The sequence below is a fragment of the Vollenhovia emeryi genome, unplaced genomic scaffold, assembly GCF_000949405.1.
Source record: "Vollenhovia emeryi isolate VEMERY1.0 unplaced genomic scaffold, V.emery_V1.0 DF939227.1, whole genome shotgun sequence".
In the NCBI taxonomy this organism is placed as follows: domain Eukaryota; kingdom Metazoa; phylum Arthropoda; class Insecta; order Hymenoptera; family Formicidae; genus Vollenhovia; species Vollenhovia emeryi.
Window position 1 is genome coordinate 39,180 of NW_011967139.1, and position 15,111 is coordinate 54,290.

Sequence of the window (15,111 nt, forward strand, 5' to 3'; positions counted from 1 at the left end):
CCTAAGACAACGATTTTTAATAATTAGTTACTCGTTAACTATTACGAAAATTGCAAAATGGTACAGGACTTTTTCGTTCATCTCGACCCGTTCTACCTTCTCAAAAATTTTGTCGGATATGGAAAGACTCACCCTGTATATTTACAAAAAGAGATCTTGTTACAATTGCTGGCGTGTTTAAAACGTTTAATGAATATCTCGTGTTTGAATAAATAAGACACTTTTACTTTACAACACGTAAATATGAAATGTATTGGGGCAAAAGAATTGTTACGTTAATAACGCAATTGTAATAGCCATTTAATGCCGTCTAATGCTCGTTTAAAAACATATTATTTTAGAATATTATTACAAATCCGGCCTGTGACTTCACTTTAGCTTAAAGTAAGATAATAATTTCAGTATCTTGTCGCCAATAATTATTAAAAATTCTAGAAGCAATGCATTTTTTTCGGATCTCGTTGCAAGCTTTTATTCCCCCCGAGATAATTAACGCGAGAACAAAATCGCACATGGAGCAATTGTAATTGCACGATGACGGCCTTGCTTTGCAAACGGCAATTTCGCGATGGCGGATAATAATTACGAGATAAGAGTCGGAAAGCCGATAACGGGGATAAACGCAAGGCGAGAGACGCGACACGTGCAACACGTCAGATTCCACATATCCGTCGCGAATCCTATCGCCGTAGCATGCGAATCCCTTAATCCGTGTCTACCGCATGTAATAATTGAACCGCGCAAATTGCGAGCAGGCACGTCTCGCTAAATTACCTGGCAAAGCGGCAGAAACATTTCCCCTATGGAGTCGTCCCTTGAGAATCGATCGTAGTCGAAGACGTGTAGATGTAATACCCTACTCTGCAGCTTCTGTATGGGGAAACCTGGAAAAGAGAATCGCGATGAATAATCCGCACGCCTCGTTACGCCACGAGTGTTTTATTTGCCGACCGAATTTCATCGCGCTTTGTGCCCACGATAAATGTTTGTGCAATTTGTGCAGGCGGTCCGTCTTTCGTCGTCAATAAGATGCTGATCGAGCCGAAGCGTATTTCGACGTGTAATTCCTCGCCCGCGAGGGGAAACTTAGATACGGGAAATTTACATGCGTTCCAATTTTTTTACTCCCGCAGATCTAATTTTAAGCAGAAGATTGCAGCCGGGTCGCTCTGTTATTTTCAGATTGTCACGGCCCGTCGCGGTTCCCTTAAACCGGCTTAACGCAATCAGATACGTCGTCTGTCTCTTACCCGCTGCACGAGACAAAATTGCCTCGCATTTCTTTCGCTCGCCCGCGTTTACCTCTGGGAGAGAGTGCGCTTTGTAACCGGCCAATGCGAGGAGCATCGCCAAACACGCGCGCTTACCTTCGAAATAGAACGTCTCGTTCCATCTCGGATTCAACGTGCGCCTTTTGATTTTTGTCTCGAGTCGGTGTTTCTTGTCCGGGAGCAGCGTCACACGTACGTACGGATCGGAAGTGCCTGACAAGTCCTTCGCCGGCAGGTCTTTACCCTGGAAGCAAATCGGATATCGATATGAGAGGCGACGGCGGAATTTTAAAGGAACAACGAACTTTATGCCGCTCCGTAAGCTTCCCGCGATTACGTGGAATATGCACCTTCGGGCACTTTCGCGGCAGATTCTCTCACGGGGAGTGAAGTTCGATGTAAATCTCTCTATACGTACAACTCTACACACACACACACACACAACGCCTGCATAATGTTGTAAACAAGGCTGGATTTTCCGCTCGATCGTGCCGTATGTATGACAGCGTTAAGTGGCCGAAATTTTTCGAGGATTACGAACGAGTAGACCAACGAGAAAAGAGACACGACAAAGTAGTGCCCTTAATCCTTTGCGGCCCAATGTAAGAAAAAATATTGGTTTATTAAAAAGGCAAACGTGCCCTCTAAAATTTTTCGAGTGAAAATACTGCCGTGAAGTAAAATATTCACTCTATTGGAGTAAATATTCACTCCAAAGGATCAATATTTCACTCCACGGCAGTATTTTTACTCCAAGAACTTTAGAGAGTGTATTAAATAAATCAATACCTTATCCATTACACAAAAGAACAAAGAACGAAGAAAATTATATTATAATTGCTGCATCCTATGTTTTTAAAAATAATGCCAATATTTAATTGTGATAACCTGACAATCGCAAAAAGTTCCAAATAACAACGAAAAATTCAAGGAACACGACACAGTGGTTTCAGCAAGAGGGTTAAGCAGATGGGGAAAGAGGACGGGGAAACTTGATGACACTCGAACCGCTTTAAGTGATACAACCTGCAACATTTTGAAATGTGAGGAAAGAACATTTTATTCCACACACGTATATGTGTCAGAATGAAAACGTGCGAATTCTATGAATGTCGCAGCCCGACTTTATTCATATTTATATGCATACGTAAATAGCTGTTGTTCCGTTCAAAATGTTACAAGACATGTGCATTCGTCACCGAAGACTCGACGCGGGATATACGTCTTCGTTTCTGTCGCATCTCACAAAGTCGCCTAATGTGGAGTAATGCGAGTCTCAGAGTCGTAGCCGTAAGAATAGTCGACTGCAATTGGTCAATTCAGTCGGACGCATTAGAATTGACCAATCATAGTCGACTACAATGCGAGTCTCAGAGTCGCAGTCGTGAAAGTAACCGATTGTAATTGGTCAATTCAGTCGGATACATAAAAATCAACCAATCATAACACAGGCCTACAAGATTTTCCCCACCGAGATCTAAGGGTGTTTCTCCATGTAATTTTTTGCGCTGAATCCAAATCTGGCCGCAGAATTTGTCTAGCACGTCAGGATTTTGAGATATTCTAATTTAAAAGTGCAAAAAAGGCCATTTTTTTGACATTTTCAGATGGAAATAAGTTTGAAACGCGATGATACTCGTTAATTTTAAAGTTAGAATTTGCATTTTCAACATGGCTGATCAAATATGGCGGCCCAAAAATTAAAAAATCGTTACAATTCTCTCAAAATCCTGACGTGCTAGACAAATTCTGCGGCCAGATTTGGATTCAGCGCTAAAAATTACATAGAGAAACACCCTTAAATCTCGGCGGGGATTCAAAAGTGTCATTTTTGTAGGCCCGTGTAATCGACTATTCCTTCGACTACGACTCTGAGACTTGCATTGTAGACCCCACGTAAGAGAATTCGGTGTGCGCGTGGCAGCCTCCGTGTGATACTACAACTAACGTGAGGCAGATTGTGAGCGTGTGAGCGGGCCTTTGTGTACGCAACGCAGTCGATACTGTTAATGGGAGACGGCAAACACGCGGACGGCAAACAAAATCAATAACGCCCTTAACGGCCTTGATAGTCGCCTGTGTTTTGAGAAATCAGTCCTGCCCGAAAGTATGCCCTCTTTCCAACTTCTCGGAGTGGCTCGCGTCCGGTTTGGAAAGTCGCTCGTGGCCTTGAAAGCGTTTACGCCGGAGGTGGACCGTCATTTTTCATTTGCCCGTCAGACCTTTTTTCGAAACTTATATACAACGTCATTATGCCGACTCGAACTTCTCGCCAAGAATGATCCCGTGCATTTAAGGTATCGCAAAACTTTATGAACAAACTTCGAGATTACACGGAGTTTCAAAAAAAGGGGGTGGGGGGGGGAAGATACGGAGTGCCCCGAGTTCTCGCGCAAACGTCTTTATGAAAGTATAATATTCTCTTTTTTTGATTTATGAACCATTAAAGATGAATTACACCCTGTCGATTAAACAGATCCTTAATCTTCATTTAATCCCAAGTTTGGTGTAATTAAAACGGGGAACTCTGATGCCTAAAATAAAATATTTGACGTTCGCATCGAAGAGAAAATCAAAAGGAGAGGTAGAGTTCTCGGTGAAATTGTCGCTGAGGTAAAGTCGGTTCCAAATTGACACAATTTCGAGCTATATACACTTGTACGTATCATTTCGTGACATGTGTGCACGAGGAGTATTTTTATACGTGAAATTTCTATCTTAGAGTTTACAAATTACAGGGATATTGAACGTGAATGGAATAAACGTGGTGTCTTTGGTAAACGCTTGGCTGGGCTTTTCCAAGTGTCGCGACAAATTTTCACGCCACGAGAGACACGACGAGAACTTGCGAAAATAGGAATTTTTAAGGGAGAGAGCGCGCTTCCGAGCTCTCATCGGGGTTACATTCCAGGCCGTTTATGACGCGCGTTAGCCGCGAAAAAACACATTTTGCCCGAAATTAACCGGATAGTCTGAAAAACTGTGGGACACCTCTCGTGGTCCTCGTGAAAATCATGTCGCGCGCGCGCGCGCGCGTCAAATTTTGCGAAGGATTAACGAGATAATGCGGGAAGCCGCGCTTTTAATAATTTCTTTTTCGGTTGTAACTCGAACGCACCGTTAAAAACAGGCATACAATAAAATACAAGGAGCAACGCGCCAACGCACTCTATTAAATAATTCAACAACGGAGCGATTAAATATTCGCCAAGGAAAAGAGGTCGGATGCAAATTGAGCGAGAAATAAAACTTTTACCGGCATGCTTCTTTGATAAACTGCGCGATAATGCTACGCGCAATTCCATTATAATTTTTTCCGCTAAAAGTGGCCGCACACAGTATCCTCGCGGCACCAAGAAATTGATATTACACTTTCATAATATTATAATAATGCAGTTTTACGTGTCGACGAGGTGAAAAATAATCGCATGTTAAAGCCTCGGACAGCGCGTTGTAACATTAAATTGTGTGTACGTATTACACATCGATATTAATGTATGATGCATGCACGTAGAGCTCGCTCTCCGACCACCGAGGTCTTGGCACGATAATTTTCGCCGCGGCAAACAAAGAAAACGGCGCCGCGAGTGTTTCGCTTAATGTCGGATTAAATCGCGCGAGAGGCGAACGCGGTCCAGCGTTTCGAAAGAATTTATGCGTTTGTTTACAACAAAAGTCCCCGTCCCGTTGAACGTTTCGCTTTTTCCCCGAGCTCGTCGAGCGACGAGTTTCCAAAGTGCCCCCTTTCCCGCCGCCCCCGCTGTAACAAGAAGTAATGTATGACGTCCCAGTTTACCAGGGATACGTATTTTCGCGTGCAGATACATTTTTCGGCAAACGTGCGCCCCGTCGACGATTTATGACGGTCCTTATCGACGTGGCCGTGATGCGAGGTCGAAAATCAAGCTAATTCGCTCACCTACATCTCGGCTTTACGTTCCCGTAGCTTGTGTCGGAGCACAACGTCGGCGACGAGAGAAATGCGCGTATTAATCTATTTACACAAGACAAGGAGAGTGGCGAAGGCGCCAAAACAGATAAAGAATCGATGAGGGAAGGCCAATGTGAGCCAATAAGCGCGGAACAGTGCACGGTTAAACATGCATAAGGGTAACACAGGATCGAGGGGGAAACCGCTGACCAAGCAATGCCCAGTGGGCATTGCTTTATCTTATTATATCTTATTTTATCTTTATAATGTCCCAGTAAGGCCAAATGCCCAAACTATTGCCCCAAAAATGCCTAGTAATGCCCAGTAATGCCGCAAATTTGTACACCACAATGCCCTCAGCGGTTCCCCCTCGCAGGATTCTACGCAAAACGGATCTGTTCGGGAAAGGCAGTGTAACCGTATTTCTAAATATTGTCCCATGCTTTCCAACCCACAATGATGTCGCTAATCGGCATGAATATACGACTGATTTTTCCCGCGACAGCAATTTTTTTAACTTGATTCATTGTTGTAGTAAGATGAAAAAGTTTTCGGCCAAGGAGATAAAAGAGGTGACAAAGTGACACGATTATTTTTCCTATAATCATTCTTTGTTTCAATAAATTTTTTTAGAGCGATAACCCGAGTTTTCTACGGCAGTAAAAAATTCTAAACATCAAAATGATTTGACACGTGAAAATCACTTCATTGTCGGTAAACTTTTTCCACGCAAATCGTACTTCAATTTAAAAAAATTATCTTTTATGTCTTAAGTTGAAATCCAATTTATCAGTGATGAAAAAAAATGGCACCCGGAACGCGGCACTATTTTAAGGACAGAAGTTCCAAATGTTTTTTTGATGGATATTTTTTGATGAATTAATTTTAGAGAAAAATTAATTCGTCACTTCGAAAAAATTACATTGAAATGCGGATAATGAAATTGAAAAATAAAAACAACTCTTTCATTTTACCACCGTTGTTTTTTTTCTATTTTTGGACCGGAAACTGTTACACCTCGCCACATACAAATATCGCACATCCTTGTACACTTTATGGAAAATTCGGCCGGTGTCACGCACAATGTATTATTATCCTGATATACGAACGTAGCGATATTCCAATCGCCTGCGATCGACGCGTGCGTCACGCGCAACACAAGCGATATATCGATGTAAACTGCTAGCAGGGGCATGCTTCAAAGAGCCAAGTTCTAGCGCATCCATGTACGAAACTCCGACTGACCTGTATGATGCGCAGAATGAGCGTGCTGTTCTGGAAGTCGTACTCAAGGCTGAAGTGGATCTGGCCAACATTCTCGCTCGGTTCCGAATTATCGATGTACATGTCGACCAAGGAGATGGACCTGCTCTGTAGAAATGCTTTCTGCAACACACAGATGCCAATGCGATCGTTACTATCGCTTCCCTCCTATTTCGTGAGAGATAACGTACCTCGGGATTCTTCCCAGAACACATTTCGCTGAGGAGAATGTGTACAATTGGAGGGAAAAGGAGAGAGAGAGAGAGAATTTGTACTAAAACGCAATTTTCTTAAAATCGTATTGCAAGAAAGAGATCTGGCACGGGAAGAATTAACTGTCGTTAAATTTCAGGTTCGTCTCCAACACGCGAGAATTCGCGGTATCTTTATCGGGATGCGACGTGTGTGATATTAATTTAATTATACTACAAGAGCGGGAATTTGTTGTAATTGCAGATCAGTTTCTACATTAAATAAAATTGCGTCGCGATTATACGTCATTACGATTAATCTCAATTTTACAACGCAACATCCGGACAGTTTCCAATTACGTGCAAAGTTCATAATAATCGCTCTTTGATGAGTGCTGTTCTAACTTTGATAAATAATAGCCCTTAATTTTCGACAATTTGTGTGATAAGGTCCAAAAGTTTCTGGCTCAAGGAATAGAAAAAAAAGGATGCTAAAATGAAACAATTAATTTGACTTTTCAATGTAATTACGCTTTATTTTAATACAGTTCTCGAACGACGAGTTAATTAATTCATTAATTGTTTCATCTTGTTACCTTTTTGTATTGTCAAATTGAAAACTCTTCAACCTCCATTATGTATAACCCGCATTAAAATTCGAGACATAATCTTATTTATAATTTCACCCGCCTCACGATGCAAAGTACATTTTTCTAAAAAAGAATCAGAAACACACGTGCATGCAAAGTGTACACAAAAATGTATAATCACACGTACGTTACACAGTGAGATACAGGGTGTATAAAGTTAGAAATAGGATTCCACCCCGCAATCTGAGACGGCAAATTAGATTGTACGAGAGGCGGGCTTGGCGGCGGTCTTTGAGATGATCTCGTTATCAAAATTGACGCGGGCACGACAGGTCGTCGCGCCAAAAATCAAGATGAGTTTTAGGGGACTCACCGAGGGGTGTTCTCCTTTGACATTCTGCAGCTGCTTGTTCTGCGGCCCGGTGGTTGGTGTACGGGGTTCCGCGCTCCCGGCATTGCTGGCGCCGCTTCCCGGTGCCGCTGTTGCTCCCGCCGCACCGCTCGCGGGCCCGCCGCTACCGCCTGCTGGAGATTTGCTAGAGGGACTACCGGTCGTCCTGGAAAGAGACAAAACGCGAAATTTACCACGTCACATTCGCCCACGCCCGAACCTTTGTCTTCTCTCCTCTTCTCGCCTCGCTCTTAGAGCGGCGTCATCGTGGAATCGTCTGGCGCAGCGTTCGAGACGATACCGGGACGAAACCTGACGACGTTTATTCGCTTTATTAGACTCCCAAGTCCAATTATCGCTTTCACCGCCACGGCTTGTAATTTTCAACGTAACGTACTTTTTGTTATTTTTTAATGTAATTACTAGAAAGAATAAGGTGTTTTATTTTTTCTTTTACGTCCGTCTTACATTATTTTTCGTTCGCGAAATTCCTCTTGAAACGTTGATGCAATTCTCTACGAACAGATATTTCGGCTTTCACACGCACAGCGTCGTTCTTCCTATTATACTGTACTATAATTTCATACCTCGAAATCTCTTTAGGTTGCTGTGTATTTTTTTTAATTTATCAAACACGTGCCAGTTAAGGCCGACCAAAATTTCTTTATTATACACTTCGAGAATGTATTAAATGTTCAATAAAATCGAATGTCCAATTGATTAGTTCAGAAACGCGGAAACTGCGCGATTGTTCGGCGATCTCGACCCACGTGAGCTGCGCGTTGATACAATTAAATTTGCCGCCTACAATTATTTCTGACAATCGCCCGGCGCGTTACATTTTACACGGCGCTAAATCGGCGTGACGGTCTAACGAGATAAATATTGCCCGCGGCCGTGTCAAAGATAACGGCTTAGAGGCGCCCGATTGATTCGGAACTTGCTGACAGTCAAGGGGTCCTGCTCGCCCCATGTGATGCATGCACAGGCTTATCAACAGTTGCATACATCCCAGATGCGATACGTTTCTATAACGTACGTTAGGCATAATAGGCGACCTAGGATCTAGATAAATCTTATCGCACCGACTACTGTATCGCGTCTACTGCGAGCACACTATGCTGCTAATCGAGACAGCGTTCTCTCGCAGGCACGCAAGCCGATACGCTTCCAGCATGTCGTCGGCTTATTAATAGTTGCTGTTTACTACCAGTCGCGACTGCGGAGCGTCCAGGACTGTGCAGAGCGGCTGAAGCCCACGGCAGGAGTAAAATGAATTTACGGCACGTACACATATACATTATATATCATATATATGTACATATATGTGTGTATATGTATATATGTGTATATAAAAGGGTAAAAAATTGATGCAGGCTGAAAACGCTCCGTGCAGAGAAACGCTAATGGTTTCATCTGCTCTACGGAGTAAAAAGAAATAATTGCAAGTCCTACAAAAACGAAAAAGAAAGTGACTACGTCATCCAGTAGCGTCGTTGTGTTCTCGTTAGGTATTATCAAGGTATACAGATCGTATGCGTGTTCAAGCTCCATGAATGTACAGTATAAATCACGCAAGACATTGAAGAATGACTACACCTGTCTATAAATTGATATCGTGTATCAAACTGCAACGAAACGAGTAAATACTATTCTGCTAATCAGCCGAAGGTATAACGAACGCGTTGTACCTTCGTTAATGTTGTACCAATTAAATTTGCAGCATTCCCATGCCTTTTTATATAAGCCCCAATTTGCAGGTACGCATTTCAATAATCTGTTACATCGTTTGAAACACCGATACCCACGTTGTCCGTACGAAATGCTGCCAAAGTGCAGTCCCGTATTCCCGAGTCGAGTACCTGGTCCCGGGATGGGCCTCGATTATTCGATTCACCTCGGAGTCGGTCGGAAACTCCAATTTGAGGCCCAGACGAGTAAAAAAACAATTGTGTCTAACCTGATTTTAACCCTCAACGAGAATGTAATAAAATATTGCACCCTCGTTGAAACCTCTTGGGCCGAAGAGGATCCACTGAACCTCTGTCGACTACACTCGCATTGGCCTCTTTACTGCTAAAAGGGAAACAGCGACACTTTTCCGGCCCATCTGAGGTCAAATATTCAATGTACTTCCTCCATACACGTGTAATATATAGACTGCGCGTTTGGCTGAAGAAGCGTACAAGCTTTAGAAAGAGACAACATACTTTGAGTGGTCGCCCTCTCTCTGTCGCCCTCTATCATTCCCCTTAGGCCGGATTCAGACTGAACGCGATGAGCGACGAGCGATTATCCAATGGGCGAACAGGTTACATGGGAAAGCGTATAGTTTTCCTATAAAGACTGTACGCCCATTGGATATCGCTCGTCGCTCATCGCTCATCGCGTTCAGTCTGAATCCAGCCTTACTCTTTTGCGAGAGGAAAACCGCTGAGCACAATCTTGTACGCCAATGCCCACTGGTGCCCAGTGGGCGTTACTTTATCGTATTATCTCATTTTATCTTATTTTACCTTTGTAATGCCTCAGCAAGGCCTAATGCCCAAACTAACGCCCCAAAAAATGCCCCGTAATGCCCAGTAATGCCGCAAATCTGTACACCACAATGCCCTTAGCGGTTTCCCCCTCGCTCTTTTGTTACGCCCACTATTTATCAGACAAAGATGCGGCGACCACTCAACCGTCAGCTGTCTTGTTCTAAAGTTTGTACATGTTCTCAACGCGGGAGAGGTAGGAAACGCGCAGTCTACACTTACTACGTCCATGATTTTCCCCGACACAAAGACCCTGGTTAGACCTCGTTGCTCCGAATTCAAAAATTGCACGAGGCTAAACTGAGGCCAAAATATATGTATTCGACTCGGGATCTCGCAGAGATTAATCTGGACTGTACGCTGAACCGTGACATCTATCTCTCGCCCTCGTAGATATATACACGGAAAGGGAGAAATGCGCACATTCGCATAAATTCCCTTTATCCGATTAAAGGGAGCTCCCGTGCACAGCGGGTATATTTTACCGGATCGACGAGCTCCCTTATTTACCGCGATTCACTATTCATAACTCATAAATAAGAATGAGGAAAAAATCCGCGCTCACGCGCAGCGAGCGCCCCGTACAGAAAGGTGCACCGCGAGATACCCGCGCGCGGCGACAGCCGGCATAAATTTAGATGCCCGTTTCGTCGCCGTGGCGTATCGAAGCGATTGATTGCAAAAAAAGCTTGTCCTTCGCGAACGACACGTCCCACATTTGGAAACAAGACAGACTTCGCTACAGTTGCGAAATAGGAGTCGCGCGCAATCGCTCGGAAGGTACGTTTGGACGAAAATTTTGCTCCCATTGACAAAATACACGTTCACTCGCTCTACATCGCTGCTTATAATTGGGTGTTAACCAAACAGATTTTCGACGAAACTTGATTCCGTAAGATTCCACGTATTTCGTGCCCTCGAGAAATTGAATAATAGAGAGAATATATCGAAGAATCGGAAAATTAAAAGATATCGAATCGCAATTTTCATTAGACAAAACTTAACTTTTCTCGTCTCGTTTTGTACGTTCAATCAAAGCGTATATGTACACTCACGAAATTGTCTCGTACGATAGTTAAATCAAAGCATAAGTTACAGTGAAATTTATGGTACCAATTGTTATTTTGAATTTAACGGAGTTTCGGAATGTCGAAGGGTCGAGAAGACGCATAACCGCCCCCTCGACATTTTCCTAAAGTGGTTTCAAAATGGCTAAAAGAGTCCACCGTGTAAAATACGCAGCAGAAATGGGAGAACGCTGTAAATGCGAAAGTTAACGTATACCTCGAGTGTTCTCGCATCTTAAAATGCGACTCTCCGCGACGAAATTCCGCTATTTTATCGCTAATTGCAAATTCCGATTTGTCACTAATTGCTCAATATTGTTGGCGACATTACAGCCAATTCTCTTCAGTAACTACGTCACGGGCGATAATTACCGTAAGACACCGCTCGCTTTATTAATATAACCCCCGGGCAAACTTGGGCGCACGGATTCACCCTGATACCGCTTCCGCAAACCGCTTTGGACGCTTGTGCCGGCGCACGAGAGGGTTTTGGACCTGTAATTCGAGTTAACACGCGGCATTCAAGCGCATTTGCAAAAGGTTAAGGGCGCACAATAGGTAAATCGTGCCGAGCGATAACGGAAACGTCGGCGGCACGTTGTTTTCAGCCGTGGCTCGACAACGCGTAACTAGAAACCGTGCGGGATTCAACGGGCCCCGGGCGGATGCGCAGCTGGAGATGCTCATTATATTCAACCCGATGAATGGGCGACCGCGCGCGCTCGCGGAACCAAGTTTTATGAGAATAGTGTGGCAGAAGTTTCGCCGTGTACCCGTATTTATCAGCTCCCGGCGCGTGTAAATAGCATAATGCGCGAACTCTCGCGTTCAAAAACTCCGGGTCCAAGTGCGGATAACGCGTAATGAGCAAGTCGCGTCGGCGGATATCAAATTTGGCCCTCCTCGTCGTAATCGCGGGCTCCCGTGCAAGAGGGATGTAAATAAAAAGAAAACTCCATCGTGAGGAAAATGACTTTTTAACGGTAACTGCCGAATTACGAGTACAAAAGTTGCGCTACGAAAATTCGTTTTGGTTCCTTCTGTTCTCAAGTTTCCACGAACTTGCGTAATGAATAAAAATATTTATCCGAATTTTAATATTTATGCTTTTCATTATTCGCTTTTGTTTCAATTTTACATTATTTCGAAAAGCGTACAAAAACACTTTGTTTAACGATACATCCATATTGTATAAGGGCCCTCAATTAATTTCGATCGTAATTAATTTCCCCGGATATTATCCACACACACACACACACACACAAATAGAAATACTTGAACCCGAAATAAAAATACGGGATTATTACGCGCGAACTTTTTCCGAGATTGTTCCATTAAATTTTCACTTCGAGATTTCATATCGCAAGGCGAGATTTTACATATCGATCTCGTACCGGTAGCGATTAATCCTATTTCGCGAACATGCACCGTCTTCCATTTTTTTTTTGTTTCAACCGTTGAAGCACGTCGATCGAATGATGTTGACCCACAACTATTAAAAGATATCGAAAAATTGTGTATCCGTGTAATGGTAACACGGCGAACGTTGGTATTGTAAATGCTGTTAGTCGCTGGTCGTATAAACAAGATATGTCCGATAGCAGGCGTGTATTTACGTATGTATCGTGGTGTGTATTTATGCAGGCGAACAATAACAGTGCGGTCCGAGAATAAAGAATAAGGTAATCCAGTAACGATCCTCGTACCGATCGAACTGGACGCCCTCGAGCATAGAAAGCGCTATCACTACTAATAGACTGTGAGAAACGCTTGACAGTACGATAGCAGACAGGCAGAGAAGATAGTAGTTTCGAAAAGTAGAGAGTGTGGAGTTTGCCGTCAACACAAACGCCGACTACAGACAGAACAAACAGCGGCCGCGTAGTAGTCATCGATGCTCATCGACGGGCAAGACGAGGAAGCTGAACGAGCTTCTTCGGCCAAGTGGAACTACTTACGCAGTTAAAGTAGCGCCGATCGGGGTGGACAGTGTAATCCGTTAGAGAAGAGAAATCGGAAGAGAAGATAGGAAGAGAAGAAGTTAAATGAAGCGCAGCATAGAACAATGAATCGTTCGTTAAGAGTGTCGCTTTTTAACTCGCACAAGTCGTTCATACTTACTCTAATTGCGCTCTGCGGTTCCGATCGTTACAGTGAAACGGGGCATGAAACAGAAAAAGATCAGTGATTAATTAATTAACTGGGCACACACGTACACACAGGCACACGTCGCACGACGAATCAACGATTAGAGTTCGTGGCATCGGACAGGGATAAAAGGAGCATCGCACCAACTCGGAGAGACAACACACAACATTAAACGTCGCTCAAAAAACACATCGCTTACAATCTGAAATTAGGAACGAAGAGAATCGCACAGAAGACGGTAAAAATACGTGCACCGACGTGGAATCCGATATTGTAAGTCTCGACGGCTTACAGACACTGCGATACTGAGAAATGTCGTCGAGCAAACGCTGCAGCAAATTGTAGTTAACGAAGCGATAATATCTTCCAGCGCCAGCTAACCTGGGCACAAAGAAGTTTCAATATCCGGAATGTCTCTGTGTGCGTGTGTATGTGTGTGGCTCGGAGTTAATTGCCATCTCACTCGTTAAAACGGAAATTCAGCAGAAAGAAAAGGACTCGTAATAATTTCATTAACATTGGATATACACAGCTGTATCTTTATTACTGCGCGACGTAAAATTATTCCTAGCGCCGCCACCTAGGACTGTCAGTGGGTAATTTGTAAATAATAAAGTCGACCATCGATAATAATTACATCAATTATCGCAGAATCCATTTTCATTATTCTGAACCTTTCAGCTTATAGGGATCGTACATAAAGTTCGAGAGCAAACTTCTACGAGCGTGTATATAACTTCGCGCGTCACGCGCGAACGTCAATCAGAAATTATCCAATTTGTAAGTAGCGGGCAATCTAATGGCAATCGGAATGAGATGTCTCGCATTGATGTCGTATTCATTTTATGTGAAATTATCACCCTTTTAGAAACGGAGCGGCGTATCACGTGGAGAATATTAATGAGTTATCAACCGCAGTTGTTATTATGGCTAGTGACAATATTATTAACTTGAGATTTATTTCAACCCCTTGAAAATTACGTAGAAATCTGTGACATTATACAATGATTACGAGTGACCTGAACACGTTGAAAACTTGCTATAATTTTCGAACCAAAGGAAATGTATATTGTCCCTTTTTCATATTGCGCGTCCGTGCATCGATTATGTCAGACGATTAACTCGTTTCTTAAGGTATATCCTTTACGACCACGTAACCGCGGGACGCCTATCGATATTCAATAGCCACATTTGACTTCGCATTGTTGCGGAATTACGTACGAATGTGTATGTGCGCGTACGTTTGTTAGGAATTCAGTAACTCTGAAACGAAAATAGATACATGGACCGATAAATGGACAACATATACTATTGGATACAATATGCGATCTCGCGGACGATACCATGCAAGTTTTGATATTAAATCAGCCGTACAGCAGCGTTTCGCTCGGGTTTCGCGTTACATACGTTACCATATTAAAGATAGAGGTGCGCGCATACGCGAGGGAATCGATATGCGTATATGTGCTTAATATAATTTTATTCATTTTAACTGAAAACTTTCGGGATTAAGTAGTTTTTATCCGAACGTTTTATCGACGCCCCACGGTCAGTTCGGTGTCTTCAAGTTTTAGATGCATATAGAAGGATTTAGAAAATCCGCGGGATAAATGGACTTGATGTATTTTGCGATTTGAATCGCAACCTAATCAGTCCCTTCGCGCACATTCGCACATTGCACGTTAAAACTTGTTACGAGAAAATAACGCTATACATATATTG

At 43.2% G+C, this 15,111-nt stretch overlaps 1 protein-coding gene across 5 annotated transcripts in view; it reads right to left on the reverse strand.

Moving 5' to 3' along the window:
- Positions 1–15,111, reverse strand: part of LOC105560566 (synaptotagmin-7) — a 219,939-nt gene that overhangs the window by 4,633 nt on the left and 200,195 nt on the right. For 3 of the 5 annotated variants that reach the window (XM_012009780.1, XM_012009778.1, XM_012009776.1), the window contains exons 4-8: positions 13,363–13,374; positions 7,620–7,803; positions 6,448–6,588; positions 1,368–1,515; positions 775–884 (exon numbers count right to left, since the gene is read on the reverse strand). In XM_012009780.1, coding sequence (XP_011865170.1) covers positions 775–884; positions 1,368–1,515; positions 6,448–6,588; positions 7,620–7,803; positions 13,363–13,374 — 595 coding nt within the window. The remainder of the gene's footprint in view (positions 1–774; positions 885–1,367; positions 1,516–6,447; positions 6,589–7,619; positions 7,804–13,362; positions 13,375–15,111) is intronic. The other 2 variants (XM_012009777.1, XM_012009781.1) reach the window with 1 other exon arrangement.